Genomic DNA, 23,430 nt, shown 5'->3' with positions numbered 1-23,430 from the left:
AGGGAACAATATTATTAATTTCAATAATGGAGGTGTTTTAATAAAAAGCAATGGTATGAGATTTCTGTTTTTGCTGTGGTATCACTAATATTTCACTGGTATTGTTATTAAATACAAAAATTCTGGCATTGTGACATTGGCACTGCCATGAGTTATTCATTGGCTGTTCCGATCGTTCTTTATGCACTTTTTAGTTCATTCAAAATGCTACTGCAAGAATTATTTCAAGACCAATTAAATATGAACACATAACTCCGGTTTTCAAGTCCTTACCCTGGCTCCTAGTAAAATGGCTAACACCCAGCTTGCTTATCTGAACATATCATTACTTACAAACCAGAGCACACACTGAGATTTAAAGATGTTAGCCTACTTAAGATTCTACTTAGGATTAATAAAATAACAGTGGAAGATTGAGCCTTTAGTTCCATAGCCCCAAAGCTGTGGAATGGTCTGCCTGCTAATATAAGAGATGCCCCTTCAGTCTCAGCTTTTAAATCCCGGATGAAGACTCACTACTTCAGTTTTGTATGCCCTGACTAGAGTTGCTGATTAGCTGTGCATACCGTATTTTCGTTTGTTAGTCAAAGTCAAAAGTCAAAGTGAACTTTATTTTCATCTCAACCATTGACAAGTATATAGATAGACGAAATTGTGAAGCACAGGGTCCACCGTGTAACAACATAACGTGCAAATAATAAATTAAAAATAGAATTAAAATTAAAATTTAAAATTAAAACACAAACAAGACAAGACATTGTGCAAAGATAAGACAAAACAGTAGCAGCAATATTGACATAATTAGTCATGTATACAGAAATATAAATAATACATTATTTATAAACAGTTAGTCACCTTCCTCTATTCTATTAGTTTTCTTTGTATCTTTATGTGGCACTTGGTGTAACTGCTCTATTGTCAGGCTGCTCTCCTGCGTATGGAAAAGTCATCTCAGAAAAATCGGACGGAAAGATTCTCTCATCAGATAAAACAGCCCAACACAGACTCTAGTAAGGAATGCCCAGGAGAGGGGGTGGGCGGCTACTTTGCCAAGATCTCCAGGACTGTGACTGTATCTGACTTTGTTTTTGAGTTTCACCTTTACAATTTTAATTTCCTCCGTTGTCAACTAGTTATAGTTTATCAATTAGTTAATGGACAGATTTTGTTTTTTTCATCTATGTTTATTAATAATAATAGTAATAATACTAATAATAATAAATAATGAATTAATAAATTCATTACATTTATATTACTTTTCTCGCTATTCAAAGTGCTAATAGGTTTTATAGGAGTTACAGAGATAGCCAATTAGAGACAGGGGAGGATTAAAGAGCCAAAATAGTCTGGGCTGTGATGGACAATTAGTACAATCTATACTTGTATGTTACCCAAGAATTGTTCACCGAGCACTATACAAAAATAAGTTGTAATTATAATTGTATAATAAACTGTTTTCCATTATATATATATATATATATATATATATATATATATATATATATATATATATATACTCAAGTGGAATTTATTTGAACAGTAATCAAAAAAAGGTAAAATCCAACAAAAAGCATCTGTCCATCACAGGGCATACTCTCACACATTTAGTGTTGCATACCAACTTACTGACATGTTTTGGAATGTGGAAGGAAACTGGAGTCACTCCCATCTATTCAATAAAATTAAGTAGAAGGAAACTCACCAAAGATAATGTAAACCAAGCTACCAGGCTATGTTGTAAAGATTTATGGCATTTTAATTCCACATCTTACTCAATAGTTGCTGTAGGAGAAATGGGTACTAATTCTTCTAATCATAGATGTTATTCTGGAAAAAGAGGCCTAAACATCTTAGACAGCAAAAATCATCTGTTTACAATTTTCAACCATTTCTTCTTAGTGGTGCTAATGTGACCCAAGATGAGAACCATGATTATAAACTGTCATGGACATCCATTTTAAAACCCTATTATACAATAAACAAATGACTTTGAGCAGCCGCTCTACTCAACAATACATCTGTATTGTACTGAATAACAAATGTGTTAATTATTTAACCTAGTATAGATTATAACCAATAGAAGACACCAAGATGGACCGATTAAATATTTAGAGCTCATAATTAAAAAGAAAAATGGTGTGTTTTTTACAGTACAGGTTACATCAATGATGTTTACTTTAAAAATGTGGTCTTCTGCCACTAGTATACTATGGTGCCTATTATATGCTTTCAAAGGTCATTATCAACTGTAACAATTTATGGTAGCAAAGTGTAGGTCAAAAATAGTCAACAGGTCTGGTATACCGTACATTGCATCCATATTATGGGCATGATGGAAAGTGTATTGCCCCAAAGGGCAGAATAATTAAACAAAGACCATAAAAAGAAGGTTTTGCAATTATGGAGTAATCTAAAGAGTCACTAGAAAACAATGATAAGACCTAGAAACCAGAAAGACATTTGAAGCCAGTACACAATGCAAAAAACAAAGTTCAAATGTGAAAAAGTAATATGCAAAAGAATCCTGTCCTGCCTGCAGTATTACATGAAAAGGGAATCGGGAGAAGTTGCAAAGCCAAGTTAACATTTCAAATGGTCAAAACTATGAAAGCTTGAAATAAATAAATATACCCAGGATGTGAATCAAAGATAAAAGTCTGGATTCAATGCAGGATTTCAAAACCAAAATGGGAGCCAAATCAAGCAGAAGTTAAAAAAATAAAAGAACAGAAGAAGAATTTGTAACCTCAAAGACATTAAAAACAATGATCACTAAAGCTTTTATTCCTTTAGGAGGAATCTGAAATCTATTGCCATGCCTGTCAACAAAACTGGCAGCACTCATAAGAAAACCATACGGCACCATAGGAGAATGTAAGTAATTTTCAATATCATTATAAATCTTTAAAAAAAAAAAAGATTTAACACTAGAATCACTGAAGCCTATGAAAAAAATCGTAATGCCGGGCCACCTTAAATTCCTTCACACTTCCTTATCAGCGTCTTTGTTTTGCAAATGTGTCAATCAGCACAAGCAGCCTGCTATCCCATCCCTCCACCGAAGCTGAAGTTCTCCCATGTCAAATCTGTTTATCTGGGTTTGAGGTGCCTGGAGTTGTATATGGTAAATAATATATTGTTATTTGGAATATTTGGCATTGCATGTGTGTTCCATGTCCACAATGATCTGGGTAAATGTAGGATGACAGGAAATGCAAGGCAAGAAATGTTGAACACATAAACTAAAACAGAAACTTTTTCCATGTTATAGTAATAAAAGTATATAATGTATGCAGACTTTAGTCCAAAATTAAACATACAAGTGTTTTTATTCAAGAAATATAACCAAAGAAAAAAATATCATTCAATTTATATGTTGCCATCAATAAGTTACAAAACCCAAACGTCCAGATAAAGAGACTTCAGCGTCTGATGACTTCAGCAGCCTCAGTGAAGGATGAGTGAGCAGGCTGCCTGCTGCAGTTGGTAATTGACACATTTGCAAAACAATGATGCTGATGAAGAGGTGCAAAGGAATTTAAGGTGGCCTGGCATTATGATTTTTATCGCAGTGTTAACCAATGGATTCGTTGGCCTTCAAAATCTTAAAGACAATGCTTGAAAAAAAAAAAGTGATGACCAACGAACAGCCAAATCAGGACAAATCCTAAGCCTAACTAGAATTATCTCTCCCTTCTTAAAATAAATTTGTGAAGAGTTTATTATTCTTTTGTTAATCCAAAAGCTTGGACATTGGATAATGTGCGCCACTATCTTTTATAGGGTGTTCATGATGATATTCCATGAAGTCAAGCCATGTGCTTAGAAACCGACATAGCAACCATAAACAATATGGCCACTGCCGTGAGAAAATTGTCCAAAAATAGAAGAAACCACAATAAACAAAGTAACATCACAATAATAAAATTAATATAGCAGTAAATTATAATAAGAATGGACAACAACATAATAAATAGCAATAACAAAGTAAACATTACAAAAACACTTCCAAAACAAAGTTCATAACAGCCTGAATGAAAAAAGGTATTAGGACATGAGGCTTCAGTTCTCAAAAGATTTGAATTAGCACAAGGAATTCAAGTGTTAAACTCCACACAGGCAAAAGAAGACAACAGTCATCTGGACCCCATACGTAGCTTGTGAGATACTGTCCAAAATAACATCTAAAATAAAATAATTTAACAAACTTTACTGTTGTGTCTATAATTAATTACATAAAATGTATGTCTTCATTTCACAGGATTCCTTCATTGAAGTAAACACTTCACTAATGAAAGCATCCACTGAAGTCCTACAAGATTATCCTGGGAGTCAAACATTACAGCTGAAGTACAGTACAATAACAGCAGAACAACTAAATTTTTGATATTTATTAAAAATATAAAGGTAACATTATCTTAAACCTGCACAAAACCATTCTGAAAATCTCTACCTTTAATCATCAGACAGCCAAATTTTCAGTTTAAGAAGACAAAAGCTGTCCAAGAGGGGGTCTTCTCTTAACTGTCCCCAAGACTGATCAATCCCAGTCTGGGTAGGATGGTAACAGGGAGGGGATTGGAACAAATGTGTTGGTTAACAAGAGGTCAAATACTGTAAATTACATAGGGATGGGAAAGTGAATGATAAAAGAACTCTGGGCCCTGCAAACTGTACTTCAAAAAAGGGGTGGAGGGGTTACACATGGTGGCACCACTAGCATAGCTTTGGGGTAACATTTGCATTCATTTGAAACTGTTTGCTATTTGATGCATACATTTTGTGAGATTGTTTGTAAAAATTGTATTTTGTGTTATTTGCATTGTTTGTAAGGGGGTATAATACTTTTCAAAGCTTAGACATTTGACTTCCTTTGTGTAAGCATGGTTGATGTACTAGCAAATAATGTTTCATCAGTTGACTTGAGCAACTAGTGCAAGAGAGAAGGCATAGACCATGCCCATGTTGTAATGTTAACTATTGTGACGGAAGATACAAAGATAGCATACATTTAGGAAGCACTGCAAAGTAGTAAAGTTTTAGGATGTGTTCAGGTGAGGGGCAAAATATACAGCCCTCAACAGAAAAGTTTAATGGAGCTTTCTGAATGACAATATGAGGTAGATCTAACAGTTGTTCCACCTGAAGAATTAATTACATGATGGTGGGGTGAATGCTTGGAAACTGGTGACTATATTAGAAAGGGCGGTAGCTGCTTACTGATGAAGGGATAGAGGATGCACAAGTTCTGTGCATGTGTAACATGTCCAGTCAAAGTAACCATGTGTGCTTGAGTGTGAGTATATTTTTTCTGATGTGCGCCCCTTGCCCACAGATGAAGAAAGTTTGAATGTTTGCGCAAGCAAAGCAAGGCTTTGGTGTAAGAGTGTGACTGTTCTGATATATAGAAGCGGAGGAGGTTAATTGAAAGTCTTAAAGGGCAAGCTTTGGAAGTCGTTCAGGCAGTGAGAGTGGCCAGTCCTGTGGCTTTCACTGGAAAGGATATAGAAGCAATAAAAAACATCAGGGGAAGATCTACCCATTGCATTTAGGATGCTATGCCAGCCAAAGGAGGAGCAAATGTTTGTAATTGTCTGTATTTTTTCGAAGGTTAGAGAAGAGGTTTTTTTTACAAATGATTCTGTTAGAGATGGCCACATTAAGACACTTACAAACTGGGAGGAGTGGTTCTAGAGGATGATTTACAGCAGCTCTGGCTATCCTTTTAATCACCTGACAATAACATTCAAGAGAAGTGTTTGGGGTGGCAAGTGGGGTGACCGTCCCAGGCCCCGTGCCTAAGGAGGTCCCTTTTTGAGGTCTGCGTGTCCCATTCAAGAAGATTTATCAAGTTATTTTCTCCAATATTTATATATTTGAGATGCTTCTAAGGGGAATCCTTTTAAAATCCCTCTTCAAGGTCAAATTCCACACTCATACATCTTTGAAAACATTCCGTAGTCCACCTTCATTGCCCAAAATGGATCACCAGTATAATCCCTTCCTAAAATAGGTATAGCACATTCAGGGGCGGTCCTAGCCTGTTTGGTGCCCTGGGTGAACACCCCCTCTGGCGCCGCATTCTAACAAACACTGAACAAAATCAGTGTAATAAAACAAACTATTGGAAATGTAATGTCTAACAGAGACAAAATCATATTTTACATTTAAACAGCACCAAAATATTTCGTTATAGTGTAAAGAATTTTCACTTTAGTACCATTTCCAGTCATCAGTTCACCAGGGGCCTCATGTATAACGCTGTGTGTAGAACTCGCACTATAACATGGCGTAAGCACAAAAGCCGAAATGTGTTTACGCACAGAAAAATCCAGATGCAGGAATCTGTGCGTACTCCAACTTCCACGTTCTTCCGCTACATAAATCACGATCAGTGTGAAAACTAACGCTCGTGCACGCGCATCATGTAACGCCCCAAATCCTCCCAGAATTACGCCTATTTGAATATGCAAATCAATATAAATCGCCCTTAAGCGCAGCCTTCTGTGAAAAGACAATGGAAAAAGCACGGGGGAAAATATAAGAATTTCAGCGAATACCAAGTGGAGGCAAATGAAAAACATACTATTTGTTCAAATAAACCGTGGTATAATCAACAAAAGGAAGTTGATCAAGTGACATAGCGTGTTGGAGAAACTTGAAAGCTCACATTCACAAATCGCACAGTGCCGGAAATAAAAAGAAGTCACATATCAAAGTCGCCGTGAAAAGCCGAGTTGTAACACTGTCTGAGTGTCATATGAAAGCTTATTAGGGTACAGAGAAAAAAGGCACACGGTGGGGAAAAAGCACGAAATGTCAACTTTAATCTCGACATTTCCACTTTAATCACGTAGTTTATTTTGTCATTAAAGTAGAACATCATAAACTTCATCTTAAAATCGTTTAATTAACCAGTTTCTCAAATCACATCGTAATTAAAGTAGCACGTTAAATGCTTTGTTTTGTATTTGATCTTCTATGTGATCTATGTGTGTGAATCACTACTTGCTTCTTAAACCGGCTCTCTTCCTCCAACTGGACACAGAATCCATTACATTTGTGATATTACAGCTCTCTGAATAACTAAAATACTGAGATGTATACGTGATATCATTTTTATGATGATAGGAGTTAAAGCACGTTATTAAACATGTGTTTCACTGCGATGAAATAATTTATTGCAGCAGTACAATCAGGGGCGGCTCTAGGCTTGTGGTGGCACTGGGCAGAGGAAGAATCGGTGGCTCCTTCGCCCGCCCGTCAGTAAGGTAGTTTATGCACAGTGGATGGCTACGTCCGTTGTGGACACTGCATAGCCGCCTCGTGCTCATGACACAAGCATTTAACTTTTGCCGAAATTTGTCGCTGTGTTTTTAGCTGTGTTGTTATTTTCTCTTTTTGTTTTATATTCAATATATATTGGCGTAGCCGTCACTGCAGTCAGTGCTTTTCTTTCCCCAAGTAACCGATCGCCATACAATCAGCTCTGTAATAGACGTTAAGCCATCTGTAAGCTTAGCGCCGATTCTTCAAAACGTTTAAAGAACATTGAAATGTCTTCGTAGTACATGTTTAATTATTCTATCCTTAATGACACTCCCAGTGAAGAATACAGATTATTTAAATGAAGTTAAAGTTTTATCTGTATAATTTAATAAACATATTTTGCTGAATTTCACCTTATAAATGATATTGTTTCTGTTTCTGAACCGCGAGGTCCGTACAGGAAAGGCTTTAAAACATTTTGCAGTGGCTGAGACAGCGTGTCCTTGAAGCTGTATACCGATAATTCTCTTTCCGATCAGCTGCTGCTGTGATTCACACTCAGATACAGTGATATAAATACTCTGAGTGGTGCAGTGAGAGAAATATTGAAAAAGATGATCCGCTGTGGCAACTCCTAACAAGAGGAGCTGAAAGAAGAAGAAGAAGAAGAAGAAGAAGAAGTGAGAGTAACAACGCTAAAGCAGTTATGGTATTTGGAATACTATGGCTGTTCCCTCTACCATTATATTGTTACAAGTTAATTACAATCAGATGCATTACACTAATAAACAATATGCGGTTAGTTTCGGTGTATTTATAAAGCCGTGTCAGGAAAATAAGGTGTAACCACACAGGAACAGTAGCATTGCTTTGACGCTGGGTGTCGCCAGTCTGCAAAACCGAGCGGAGAACTTGCGTACAACAAGGTATGAGGTACCGTGGAAAAGTGTGTGGATTTACGCCAAGTGTAGGTTTTATACATCGCGATTTGAACGTGGAAAAGTTCTTACGCAACGTTTCTGTGCGTACGCACCGTTTATACATGAGGCCCCAGGTCACTAACAACTACACAAACCTTTTCTCTCAGAGCTGCAGTCAGTTTATTATTTCAGGTTAACTTTCCCCGCCTATCACTCTCCAATACGCGAGTCTTTTGCATTAGTAAGTTAGCACGCAAACATATATATCCATACAAAAAAACTCTTACTAACTCAAATCATTTTATCAACATATATGGGTGCGATAGAAGTTAGAAAACACATTGGTGCAAATTATAAGTCTATATCATAATGTCTGGTGCTTTTGTGCTTGTTTATTTTTATTTTGTGTTATTTTGCAAGCTGGTTATTAGATCATGCCGCTCCAGCCAGCCAAAAAAAATTTTTTTTTTACCGATGTCCATGATGCCATCCCCACCACGATGCCACCCTGGGCAACGGCCCATGTCGCCCATATCAAAAACCGCCACTAAAGCACATTAGTCGCTGGGTTGGCTTCTCCTATCTATAGAAAAAGACATTGCATCCAGTTTAGACTACGAAGATGTCATCAACAACTTTTCCAATCGGAATGAAAGAAAATTGGATTTTCTCTGAATCTGGAAATTGGTAAGAGATTTCATGATGAACATGGAGCCAATCTGCACCATCACACCCCTCTCCAAATTCTGGGTTTTTAATTTAAAAGTCTTCATCCCTTTTTGTAGGGCCTCTGCAGGCTGTGAAATCTGCCTCTAGAGTTTGTTTTGAGGCTTAAACTCATTTGCAGGGCAGATGTCTTGGAGTTTTTGGGAACCTGCTGAGCATAAAAACTGTTCTTCCTAATGTTGCCTGGGAATTATTTCAAGACAATTCCATAAATATTACTTTTCACTCATCTGAGCAAGAATTACTGAAAAATATGAACTCACAGGGAATTTCAGGCATTCGAAATAAAATGGGTCATTTGAGGGGATGAAAGGAATCTGCATTATAACTATGGATTCTCCTTTATCACATCCCAATAAGGTTGTCTCCACTATTCTGCTTCAAAGCAACTCCAGACAGACTATTATTCACCTTCAGCCAATCAGCTTTAAAGTTATTCTCTGGCACAATAAAGAAGGGATTTAATGCTGGACAACAGAAACTCAACAATATCAGATTTACCAAGCTCTCCCTGCTGAGCATCAGGACAGCATAAGGTCTTATATCCGAGTTCTTGTCCAATTTAAATGAAATTATCTAAAGTTATTTAAGTGATGTTGGAACAAACATAAAATTCAACAGAAACCAATTCAATTTTGGTATATATATATATATATATATATATATATATATATATATATATAAACATTTTGCATTTAGACCAAATGTGATTGGTGATCCCAATTCATTATGAGATGTAACTTGGCCATGTAGTTATGATGAACTGAATTTGTTAGCACAGTACAGCTTTCAAATATGAAAGAGTAAAAGTGCTGGCAGATTGTGATGGTAGTGGTGTTAATTACAATAAATAAATTCACAGGCGATATGGCCCCATCCAAAGTGGCTTGAGGCCATGACAGAAACAGTGAGATAAAGGCTTGATTTAAAAAAACAAAAGCTCAACATAGTAGACTTTAACCAAAGCTGAACTTCCAGAATGAAAAACAGCAATTATGCTAACCTATCCCAATCTGAAGCATTCTTTTTCTCTGTCGACAGGTCACATTGCAGCACTGCACTGCCACCAAGCTACCTCAGCTGCCACTTAGAAAGGACAAGGATGAAATCAGATGCCAAAAACCTAACGTACTGTGAGAAATACCTGTCACCAATTTTGAAGTCTCTTGCTAGAAAAACACACCTATGTGTGAAGGACAGCTAAACAGAAATTTTGTTTTAAAGATATTCAGATAAAGTGGATTTGAATATAATAAAAATGTTTTAATAAAACAATGACAGAGATGACCATCGGAAGATTGCAGAAAAGCTGACCATAATAATTGCCATCTCTCATATTTCTAAAGTTATAAACAATGAAATTACGTAATATTATATTTTTAACAGGTCAATGACATTAATGGTACGCCTCTAAATTCTCTCTTATTACATTATACACTATCTGTATTGGATATAGAAGATTCAGAAAATTGATAGCTGGATGGCTTTTTAATTCTATTTTGTTATTTAACTTAATTCTAGCATGTTACATTAGACATTAGAAAGATATCTGGCTGTAATGTTATTAAGACAGTGGCCAGTGGCATAGTACTGTAAACATGGAGAGAATGTGCAAACTCCATACAAACAGTAGCTATGTCTGCACTAAAACACAAAAATCTGCACTACACACGTTTACACACAATCACCACATTTACTTTACAATGGTGTAACCATTCCACAGTCCTGAAAGTCAATAGGAAATACTAAACAGCATTAAAATAATAAGCAGAAAAATAGATAATAAATAAAACAACACAAAACACATTCAACAGGCTGTGAAAAGGTAGGGTGTTACAGGGAAAGTCTGATTGGCAGAGAATTTTATGCACCTACCTAACTAAATTATGAAGCCCTCAATTTTCTTCAGCACTACATTTTAAAGTTATCTGCTAAAGAAATCTCTGTGAACTACAGAGTACCATCTACTGAGACTGTAATCAGCTTGGCATGTAATTTGCTCCCCAACTACCCCTACTCTTACAGCAAAACCTTAATACATAATTACAAATGTGACTTGCCGACATCTCTTACTTACATTGATCTATGGGTTTTTGCAGAAGTTAAAGAAATGCTACTAATGTGAGCCATATATGTAACATTTAACTGCAAGCAAAATATCTGAAGACAGAATTTATATTGCTACTTTGCTTCAAATGATCCTACATGTGTACAGGTCCTGATTATATTTTGAGTTTCATGCTTGTGCTTTTGTTTTCTTTCATACTAACAATTATGTTAGTGATGCAGACTTTAAATGTTTCTGTTGGTGAGCCATATACAGAGTGTTCAACCAGTGTGTTGCTTTGTCTTTAGCAACAGAGAGGGAGATGGAAAAAGAAAGAGAAGAGCCTGCTAGCAAATCCAGGTCAAGTAATGAAAGACAGCTATTATCTTCTTGACTTATTTTCACTTGATTACTTTCAAGTAGCATGCATGCACATGTCTCCCATTTTTAACATAACTTTCAATTTATAACTGATAGATTGATGGCACATTAATTAACCACACTCCTCGACTATGGTGGCCCCAAGTGCTACAAGCAAAAAATGAAAACAGAACATGCAAAATTCAAGAATTGGCAGCATTAAGAGGTGCTAAATGCACAAAATTAGACTGGTGGCAGCATTAAATTGTGGCACAAACAATTAGAGGCTGTCACCATTAAAGGTAACATGAGTGAAATCAGAAATATGGCAGCATTAAAGGTGGCACACACAATACTGAAGTGCTGGCAATGTTAACATGTGACATGTGACCAAATAAGCACAGACTGTAAGGTATGAACTCAAAATAAAAGAAGGATACAAGTTGGTCGAAAAAACTGTGAGTCATTTCTGAGTAGAAGTCTGCTGATAGTCGTGGCATGCAGACACAAAAAATCTTAACCTTTTTTATTTTAAATGGGTGGATAAGTAATCAATAATTGTGTTATATACTGTAAGTATGTGTCAGAATTTATTTTCATTGTTGTTACTTTGTTGGCTGATTGACTTATTCTGTTCCTTTACAAACAAAACAAAATTGATGAAACCGTAATAATAATAATTCTTTGCATTTATCATAGTTTGTGTGTTCATCAGATCTACAATAAAATTGAAGTGTATTTTATCTCAGAAGTATCTGCTGTTAAGAAGAACGTGCAGTCTGACAAGATGAATAAAGAAGTGTTAATGTTATCTCGCCTCCTAATTAGCATGTAGCCTCTTAATGCTGCAGTCCCTCTGACTTTATACACCCAACCTCTTAATGCTGTCATGCATCCAATTTTGTGCATGTCACCTCTTAATGCTGCCATTGGGTTTTGCTTGGGTCACCTCGTTTTTATTTTCTGCCCCTTGCAATTCTGGACCACTGTACTAGCCAATTTATTGGTACATCTCCAAAACAGTGCAACCATAAATGGAAAGAAGAAAAGGAAAACATAAGAGTCTATGCTCTACAAATACATTTTTGCAATTAATAAGCATATTAGTAAGTATATACATTTACAATCTTGAATATTATTTTGTTAGCTTTTGTTCTTACCGGCAAACAGCACAAACAAAGCATTGTGGATGATAAGTCTTGCCCAGGGCTGAAACAACCTCCCCTTCAATAAATTCTTCACAGCTGAAACATCGTGTTCCGTAAAGTCTTTGATAGTCCAAAGTACAAATATATTCTCCTTGTCGAACAAAAAAACCTCCCTGGCCCAAGTCACAGCCACAAACTGAAAAGAGAAATACCAATGAAAATAAGCATTAGTATGTACTTTTAAAATCTGAGATAAAGGTAAGGGTAAGAAAATGAAACCTCTGAGCCAAGGATTGCCTGCAAAAACCTGAAGCCAACTGTAATTGCTGGCCATGAAATGCTGAAGGGTTAACTTCCTCCACATTTGTATTGAGGGTGTCAGAAGCTTTCACTACAGGGCACTGGTTAAAATATCAGTGGTCTTAAATAGTGCTATAGGTAATGATATCAAACAACCATGGTTTCTTGTGTCCATTTAAAACATCTACTATCAAAATTGTGTTCCCAATTACACATAAGATATGATTTAGGATCTCCCATCTTGTAACAAGATGCATTGGTTACTCCATTGGTTACTTTCAACTCCTGGAGACGAGGCTCTCCCTTTGTTAATTTGTTTTTTATCTGGGTAATCCAGTTTCAATTTCACATTCAGAACCCACTCATGCAGGATTGACATTTGACTGTAAATTATTTCAGTGTGTGGAAGAGTATACTCTCAGGTGTTATGTGGGTGTCCCCTTGGCCAGGTCAAGCTGGATTATCCTCGGGGAATTGTGCCACATGGCCGTAATGCCGTAACAGACGGTCCCTCACAATGCAGGTGATGTGCCTCATTTGGGGTCATGCGATACAAAGTCAAACCAGAGGTACCCAAGGATTCTCAGTAGAGACACAGTACCAAAGGAGTCCACTTTGTCTCAGGTCACTGGATAGCGTCCATGTCTCGCAACCAGAGGTGGGTAGAGTAGCCAAAAATTGTACTCAAGTAAGAGTAGCGTTACTTCAAAATAATATTACTCAAGTAGAAGTAAAAAGTAGTCATCCAAAAAATACTCAAGTAAGAGTAAAAAAGTATTTGGTGAAAAGACTACTCAAGTACTGAGTAACTGTTTGAACATAATAAATGATTTATTTTTATAGAAATGTTGTAATAAGACAGACAAAAATATAAAATAATGTTTAAATTCTGCTATTTCCAAATAATAAAATAAAAAAATTAGTAAAATTAAATAACATCTTTATAAAATAAAGATGCACAAATAACACAAAGTTCTAAATCAACAGTTTTTCACAACAAAGCTTTTTAAGCTGATACCTACAGTAGGTAACATGTATGTTTGAACAGTCCAAACCACTTTCATTGACAAGATATACTGTACACCGACAGTATAATACTGTATATTGACTTTGTGGTGTAGCGGGTCTGCGGCTTCAAAAAAAAAAAAATGCCAGTTTCAAATCCATAAAGCCATGTCACTCTCCATGGGCACAATTGCACAACCGTGGGGAGTTAATGAGGTAGTTGGAGCAAGTCGTTCTCAATTGCTTCATTTGCTTCCTGCGGCATGTGATTAAGGCCCACAGAGACAGGAGTGTATATATACGGGTTAGCACAAAAAACAAAGTGGGAATCAAAGGAAAGGAGGAAAGAAAAGAGCTTGTGGCTGCTGAGTCTCTGCCGGCTACACGAGCAAAGGGTGAGCCAGGAGAATGAGAAGGAGGTGGGCTGAGATGAGAGTTAGTCTGCACTTTAACCTCAGATTTTTAACGGATTTATTTATTGATTTTTTTAGTCTTACTTTTCACAATGATTTTTATGGATTTATATATGTACTGTTTTTAGAACACTGCACCATTGACACTTTTGATGATTTTACTTTTGTTTTGATTGGTTTTTAATAAAAGCACTTGAGCACTTTTTCCATTATCCTCAGGCCTCATCAGTGAATTATCCTCATATGTCAGCTCATCTCGGTCATAACTATCGACAGTGTGGGTTCAGCAGACTCCCATGTGATGTCTGTAGGGGCCATCGTCACACATTTGCCCTCCAAATAGCACAGCTGAAAATAACATTAGAATAAGGCAGCTTGTGCACATACAAGAAGCCTCACTTTACCATGACTGTCTGTGCATGTTTAGTTAAAACATGCTTGTTCTTCACTCAGTGAAGTGATGGTTAAGTTCTCGAGGTTCTTGTAGTGAAGCTGTGAACAGGAGCCCTGCATGACTAAAAAGTCACTCGCAGGCTGCAGACGCAGGAAGTTTGTGTGTGCTCATGTGACTGCATGGCTATGTCTGATTGGTGAAACAGAGTCTTGTGATTATTGTTCCTAAGTCTGATTGGTGAAATATAGTCATGCAGTAGCTCCACTGGTGACTTCTCTTTGGCAAAAATATAGTTTAATGTATAAATGGAAACGAGTCGAGTGTTGCCCAATGTAGCAGAGTAAGTGTAGCGTTTCTTCTTCACAAATGTTCTCAAGTAAAAGTAAAAAGTATGGTGCAGTAAAACTACTCTTAGAAGTACAATTTTTTAAAAAAGTTACTCAAGTAAATGTAACGGAGTAAACGTAACTCGTTACTACCCACCTCTGCTCACAACTGTATAGCAAAACAGGAAGCACTAGGATTGTAAGACTTTTGCATAGATACCGAGAGCGCCACACACCTCTTTCCAGCGAACTCATGACCTCCCATGCTCTCCCAATCCGTCTACTGATTTCATAGGAAGAGTCACCAGAGACATGAATGTCACTGCCAAGGTAAGTAAACCTCTCGACAAGGTTGACTCTCCCTCCACAGACAGACACACTACTGGTGGCTGTGCCTAAGAAGTTATTAAAGGCCTGGATCTTGGATTTTATCGAGGACACTCGCAAGCCCAGACACTCAGACTCCTCGCTCAGTCTCTCGAGAGCCCCGATCAGAGCCTCCATTGACTCTGCAAAGATCACAGCATCATCAGCAAAGTCAAGATCAGTGTATCTTTCTTCAACAGATGGCCCACAGCCACTGGACCCCATGACCTTGCCCAACACCCAATCCATGCAAGCCCTGAACAGAACCCCAGAATCAACTGGGAAAATACAGAGGTTCTGCCTCCACTCTACACAGCACTCAGAGTACCAGTACACAGGCTGACCGTGATATCCAGTAACTTTGAGGGGAACCCACAAAGCCTCAGGATGTCCCACATGGCAGCTCGATCAACTGAGTTGAACATTTTATGAAAATCGACAAAGGCAGCAAAGAAGCTTTGCATTTGCACAACATGAGAACCCTCAGTGCCAGGATACGGTCGAAGGTATACTTAGGTGTAAAACCAGACTGCACTGGTCTCTGGCAGGAGAGGATGACGCTAGCAAAGACCTTACTCGGCACAGAGAGCAGTATTCCCCCTGTTGCCGCAATCCAGACAATCACCCTTTCATTTCCAGATAGGGACAACAAGTCCTGTTTTCCAGTCAGTTGGGATGATGCCAATCTCCCAAATGGAAGCAAACATTGCTTGCACTACCAGAAGGACAGCCTTACCACCAGACTGGAGAAGTTCACCCCGGATACCACAGATACCTGCAGCCTTCCCTACCCTCAGCTGGTTCACCACCTCTGAAATCTCAGTGAGATTGGGTGGTTCACAGCTAATTGGAGGATGAGCCTCAAAAATGTGCAACAATAATATGTGTCAGAAATTGTGCTACCTAGTTACAATAAAATCTCAGTAAGGCAAGTTTAGTTCACACATAAGCAAAATTGAGAACAAAAGCAATATATGTCTGAAAAGAACTAACACAGAAGTAAAGATCCACTGATTAATTAGTTTACTGAACTCTTATCCATAAAGACACAAAGTATTGTACAATATGGTACTAGTCCATCATAGAGAACATCTACACTCACAACCACATATAACAGACAAATTTAGAGTCACCAATTAACCAAAATTGCAAATAATTTGGATGAAGGGTGAAAACTGAAATAGAAAAAACACAAATAAAATCTGAGTAACCCAATGTCCTACTTGGCCATAAATAATCAGGAACCACTGAAGAGTCAGATTTTACTACCACTCACACCTCCAAGCCCATAAAAGGAGCCTTACCCTTTATGTTATATGCCCTTTTTATCTGTTCAAATGTACCTATTTCATGTTTGTTGTGCTTATAAGGGAGTAAAGACAGCAGATGACTCTATTCAATTTACTCATGATAAGTAATATTCTGATAATTATTTGTACTAAATATCTTGTCATTATTTGTTGATGGTCCTTCTAAGTCCTTCTCTTCATGTTTTGCGCTCTCTCTATGCCCTATTGCCCCAAAGCACCCATCTGCTTGACCCCTTAGTATAAGATGAATAGGACCATTTATGGGTACTTAGGGATAAAGAGGTCACAGCTAGTACAAGCATTACATTTCACAAAGAATCCAAAGTGAAAGCAGATGGACTTTTGATGAATAACAATGCTCCCTATAATCGGAGGTGATGTAATCTTTTAAAAGCGTGCTCTGTAAAAGACAACACCCTATCATCTTTAAAACAAATTACTATTCACACAGGGCTCTGTAAAAATGTCAAAGTTTACTATATGGCATTATTTTCACACAATAATAAAGGAATGTTTATCAGGAAATGTTAGACATATTTTCCAGGGTAGCCTGCTTATAAATGTGTTCTGCACACAATACAATGTCATGTAACAAAAAGTGCTGCCAGAAAACTCAAAGATACTACGCATGTTATCATAGGACAAGCTGCTATCATTTCCTGTACAAACAGAAGAGAACAAATCACTTTTCAGAGTTTTTATTACTGACCACATTGTGGTTTTAAAAACTTTGGTAGACTGACATGAATGCAATTTATCTTTGTGTTTTATTTGGCAAGCTTGGTACTATTTTAATAACAAAGCACACAGCACTAAGAAAATAAAATGTACATTCCAGGCCTAGTCATTTCCTATTCTTTCAGTTCAAAAAGAAAATGAAAAATGGACCCATGGACCCATTTATCCATCTATCCATCTACCCATCCATCCGAAAAAGCATTTTCTGAACCCAGTTGTTTAATGACAGTTTAAAAGACAGTCAAAGATAAGATAAAACCTGTAGAAAATGTCATAGGGCAGGTAGAACTTGCCACTAAAGTAAGAGGGGAAACTATGTTAAATATACTGGCTGCACAAAGACATCTTGCCTGAAGAAGGGGCCTGAGTTGCCATGAAAGCTTGCATATTGTAATCTTTTTAGTTAGCCAATAAAAGGTGTCATTTTGCTTGACCTTTTACTGCATTCATAATGGCTAACACGGCTCAACATCCTAGTACTACTGGCTGCACAAAGAAATTCAACTGAAGAAATGTATTAATTCAAGAATCAAAATGGAAAAAATAGAAATGCAAAACCAATATTAATTTAAAAAAGAACAATTTTTCAAAAAGGTGGAGGCATATAAAGAGGAAATTCAACAAAAATAGAAAAATATAGAAGGTATAAATAAGAATGCATTAAAGAACTCTGACACTCCAAAAATCCTAAATTCAAACAGTAATACAGCAGCCAAAGTCAAAATCCAAGATAGGGAATAACAAAATGGTTGAAGGTTTCAAAAACCTAAACCAACCACACTGAACTGTAAGTTAATGGCTCTCCTACAAATGAGGGGTAGACACAGGATTTTGTAGCTCTCAGGCGCTGTGGTGCAATTACAGCACCTGAGGGCAGTTACATAATCTGTTGAATTATCCCAAAGCTTACTTAACAGACATAGAAAAACACAATACTAGCAGAAGACATTTACCAAAAGCTATTAAACACAGAATATTGCAAATAAAGTAGAAATAACAAAATAAAAAGAGAACCAACAGATAAGGCCCACAATTGAACATACCATGGTGTACCTGCTAGTGTCATGCGTTATGCTGTGTGAACAATAGGGGGCAACACTTAGCCCCCAAACCCTAGACATACAAGACTCAACACAACTCTGGGCTCAAATAAAGGATTTTAATCCACCCAGCTCAATTATAACAATTAACACAACCAATATACAGACTTTAAGTGCTCGCTCTCTCATTCCTACTCTCCTCCAGTGAGTGTCACCCACTGCCTCCCGAACTGGAAGCTGGAAAAAGGAGTACTTCCAGTGGCATGCTGTGGCTTGTTGGAAGCACTTCTGTGTCATATGTAAACCAGGGAGGTCCTCCCCCCAGCAGCACCCTCTATTGTCACCCAAGGACCCCTACAGGGCTGCACTTCTGGACTCCAATTCCAATGCACCCCTGCTGGTGTCCAAACTAGGACTGCTTGCGAGGAACACTCCCACCTTTTAAATGGGGGGATGAACTGGTCCCAGCTTCGATGTCTCATCAGTCCATTCTTTTTTCCAGCACTCCAGCCAGAACAAGAATTATAACATATCCCAGCTGGGGACTGTTTGCAATCTGGCCAACCTTCCATTATGGCTTCTCAGCCAGCAAGATATCCTCCTCCATCCTGGTTGGGATGCTGGTCCATCCTACTGGTCACTTAAAGCTGGTACTGAAAAAGTACAGAAAAACCAGATTTGGAAAATGGTACTATACCAGCATTATGCTAATTTCAGCACTGGAAGTAAATGGCACCTCACATCACAGTGATAAGAACTCCAAGGGGGATTTATCACAGCCCTTAAATAAATTATACACATCTGGTCAAACATTTTACAACACCTTAGTATTCCTAGTTTTTATTCAAATTTTATCAGTTGAAATGAAATGAATGACCTAAAATAGTGAAAGGGTAAGCAGTAAACCGCCAGAGGTTTACATTTAAAATTTAGGTTAGCAAAAACTGGAAAAAGAGGAAATTTCAGAATATTACAAAAGGACCTTCTTCAGGGAACAACTAATAAGTTACAATCTACAGAAGTTCTGCGGCAAGTGAAGTAAATTAAGCCTTGCAAGTTGAAGCAAACAATTTGCACAGGTGTCCCAACTTCTGTTGATTACTTAAAAACCCTCAGCCTACACAAAATTTAATTCACGTGGATCCAATGTAATGTTAGGCACACAGCAAATTCAAGCTTTGGTTTTTGGACCATTCTATAATTTGTTTTCCAAGTATTTTTGATATGTGGTTGATGGAACCTGCAGATTATATTATGACTTAAATTGTTATTTGGCTCATCTGTTATTTGTTAAAAAGTCTACTAGTTTTTAAATATGATATATTAAAAATATGCAAAATTCATGAATTTTCTTGGGGGGGCACAAAAAAGTAATAACAATTTTAAAATGTTTGAAATATTCTTGTACTTATTTAATGTGTATTCAATGTTTTATGTAATTTAATTTCTTGCATGGAAAAGTGAAAAAAAAACAGTCAATAGGAGTGTTAATGTTAGTCAGTATTCTAATCAGCAAGAGGAGCGGTTACAATTTCACTGGATATTTAAATTTGGGGGTCTTCATCATATTACATAGATTGCTTTCAGTCAGGATATTTATAGTCTACCAGCTGGTTCACATTCCATGAACAACAAACCTCATGTAGTACTGTGGTAATGAAGTGCAGCATTTTACATTTTTATTTATTGGAACAATTCACTCTTTTACCCACCACCTGCAGTGTCTCATGATGTTAACCAAACTTCGCATTGGTCTTAGAAAAGCTCTAAAAACATTTTTACTATATTACCAAGGTAATAAATAAAGGTTAATTCGAAAACAGTTCTTTAAAAAAAACAATGCAGCTAGAGGGACACAAATAATTGACTAAAAACAGCCAAATACACACATACTAGCTGTGTTACCCGGCTTCACCTGAGAAATATTGTATGGCATTGGGCCTCAGTTATAGTGCCATCAGTTAATCGGTGTATCTATGTAACTATGTAAGTAAGTGCTTTTCTGTATAAAATATTTGTATTTTTTTTTACCGGGGACTAATATTATTGGGAAGCATTATGCTGTAGTAGTTAAGACTGGACCTAGGACTCCAAACTTAGAGGTCATGGGTTCAAATTGTGCTAATGACATTATGAGACCATGAGCAAGTCACTTCACCTGCCTGTGCACCAACTGAAAAAACAAAGGTAACAACCAATTGTATCTTAAATGCTGTAGGTCACCTGGGATAAAGGCACAAGTCAAATAATAAGAAATAATGACAGTAGCCAATGGAGCTGCTTACTTTTGTACATGCTACACATAAATGTCCATGAGTAAAACATAACCTGCATTAGATCAATTCCTGCTTTTTTCTGCTTTTCTAAGTGACGTGGATTGTTGACGGTCAATGCAAAATACAATTTTACAGGAAAGTGTATTTCTTTGGATTGAAACAGGTGACCAGTTGGAATAATGTAAAATTTGAATATATAATTAAATAGACGTCTAGGACTTTCATTTGTTTACACTGTTCACTCAAGTACAGTATTTCTTTTTGAGTTTTTCATCAGTTGAATGTTGTCACCCTTTAAAGTCCACCGATGTGAATGTATATGAAAAGCAGTGCTTGAAGTGGATAAACATAAGTGCCAGTACCCTGTGTTACACTGATGTATTAACATGAACAGCGAGGAGTGCAGAGCGGTAGTTTCGAAAATCACAACTCAGTTTCTGTAGCTTTCCAATTAGAAATTTAAGTGCCACAATCCAAGACCACAAAAAACGGTGCTTGCTAACTATTTAGCTTTGTATGCTTCTTCAGCTTCGTCATACTCTCTTTTTCCATTTCACAACATGATCTGATCGTGTCTCTTTTTCTCTGTCCATCTTCGGTCTTCCATCCATCCTATTGGTTAATGTGTAGTGCTGTTCGTGTAGCCCTAAAATCACTTCTACATAAAGCCTCCTGTGACAGCAGCATAGAGCATGCATATTAGCACAAAATTTATAAATACTGATAAATAAATGTGTCGACAAATAAAAAAAATGTTTCTTTTTTCTGTAACACCAATTAATTTCAAACAAATCAGTCAAAGTGTTTTAGAGATTACGGGATACATCGTTTTCCTGTTGTATGAGGGTTTTTACCCCGAAATACTGATATATTGAAATAGCATTTCTTAGTGGACACCTACTGCCCTAGATGTACCATAATGCCAAATTTCAGTTTTTTAATAAATGGGAACTGGTGCTTTTCTTGAGGAGTGAGTGAGTGAGTGTGTGAGCGAGTGAATGAGTGAATGACCGAGTGACTATGCGAATGAGTCAGTCAACACTGCATAATATACACAGTAGTTTTAAAATAATTTATTAATACACTAAAAATATATTTTTAGTATTGATGCAAAAATTACCACTGGGTCAAATAATTATCTGCCCAATAAAATGTCTGACTGTTGCATTGCTGCTGTAATGATGAACTTTCAAAACTAACCCATTTATGACATACTGTGCAATGCCATACAACTTTTCATTTTTGAAACTTGTTATACGTTTAGGGCTATGAGGATATGGAGGCTATCCTGGCAGCACTGAATGTAATGTACAAGCCAGTCTAGGATAGGGTGCTTGTCAGTCCACTAGAAGCCACAATCACATATAAACACACTTGGCCAATAGGCTTATCAGGCATATTATACCTTCTGTTGAAAAAGTCTAAAAAACATGAGGAGAAGGCATAAATGCCACACAGACAGCATTTTAAAGCTGTGTCAGAAAGGTTTGAATCAACAGTGCAAAGATAATGCTGTATATTATAACCATACCATTAAATTACATAAAAACATAATTAAAGATCAAAGATAATGCTGTGTACCATCTGTTAACTATCTGCATGTTCTGGTCAATTTTACTTTTTTTAATTTATTTCACTATACAGTATTATAAATAACAAGAAAGGCACAGTGTTAGAGTAACCAGTTGACTCCCAGCAACAAGATATAAAAGCAAAATGATTTACTGTAAGCAGCTGTTTTCCTGCACAGGATTGAGGTTGGATAAAAAAATGGCATAACTGATCTCTTTCATTTCACACTGTATGGGAGACCAAAAAAGTAATTAAAATTTAAAATATTCTAGGTTATCTTTTGGCACTTGTCCAGATGCACTCTTCATTTTTGGATGAAAGGTCCAAAGGATTTTGTCTAAACTACTGACTCTCAGTAATTTTCACTTCATAAATATGGACACTTACAGTATATGTAATTTTACCCTGCTTTGCTTCATAAAAGGTGATGCAACCCTGTGCATTAAAGGGGGTTTGTCTTGGTTTCAGATGGACTAGTAGGCCTTCTCACCAGAGTCTCATTTAGAGCTGTATGTTTGCAAAGATTACTGCAAGTTAACAAGTGAGTCATCTGTGGGAAAATATCCCACTGTGAATGAGTTGGTGAATAAAAGTGTTGTACTTCTGGTTTTGTGAACAATGCAATGCAACCAAGAAAGCCCTCTATGTATGTCCCAGGGGTTGTTGCAAACACTGCAGATCATATGACAGAAGTCCTAATAAGCTGATGCAGTGATTATCACAACAGACAGGCAGAGATATGTTTTCATGACCATGTTATGGGGTACGGTACTTTAAATATATTAAAATACTATATAATACTCAATTACATTCTTATGTCACAATAATAAAATTATATAAAAACATAACATTTGTTATTCTTTCACTACTAATAAAACTGACAGCATGCTGCATTTTCATGCACCATCCTGAATAAACCCCTTGTCTCATAAGAAATTCGCCCACTTTCTTTAGACACCCAATCCTTGAGCTATGATTTGTCTTTTTATCTTCAACAACAAACTGGTGCCTAAGGAAGCTAAAATATTTTCCGAAAGGGAAATATATCAAGTGGCTCACGCTGCTGCCTCATACATCCAGGACAGTGTGTTTGACTGCCTGAGTGTAGTTTGTACTGTCTGTCTTCCTTTCTTTCTGTACTCCAATGTCCTCTCACACCCCAAGTATTAGGAGTGAGTGAAGGTGTGCTCTGCAATGGACATTCACACTATCCAGGGTTG

The 23,430-nt window shown here is 37.0% G+C and overlaps 1 protein-coding gene across 16 annotated transcripts in view; it reads right to left on the bottom strand.

The window, feature by feature from the left end:
• The window catches only part of ablim2 (actin binding LIM protein family, member 2), a 315,904-nt gene that overhangs the window by 154,616 nt on the left and 137,858 nt on the right, over window positions 1-23,430 (bottom strand). For all 16 annotated transcript variants that reach the window (XM_039751406.1, XM_039751419.1, XM_039751421.1 and 13 more), the window contains exon 3: window positions 12,483-12,666. In XM_039751406.1, coding sequence (XP_039607340.1) covers window positions 12,483-12,666 — 184 coding nt within the window. The remainder of the gene's footprint in view (window positions 1-12,482; window positions 12,667-23,430) is intronic.

This window comes from Polypterus senegalus, chromosome 4, assembly GCF_016835505.1.
Source record: "Polypterus senegalus isolate Bchr_013 chromosome 4, ASM1683550v1, whole genome shotgun sequence".
Taxonomy (NCBI): Eukaryota; Metazoa; Chordata; class Cladistia; order Polypteriformes; family Polypteridae; genus Polypterus; species Polypterus senegalus.
This window is presented reverse-complemented; position numbering and strand designations above follow the sequence as displayed.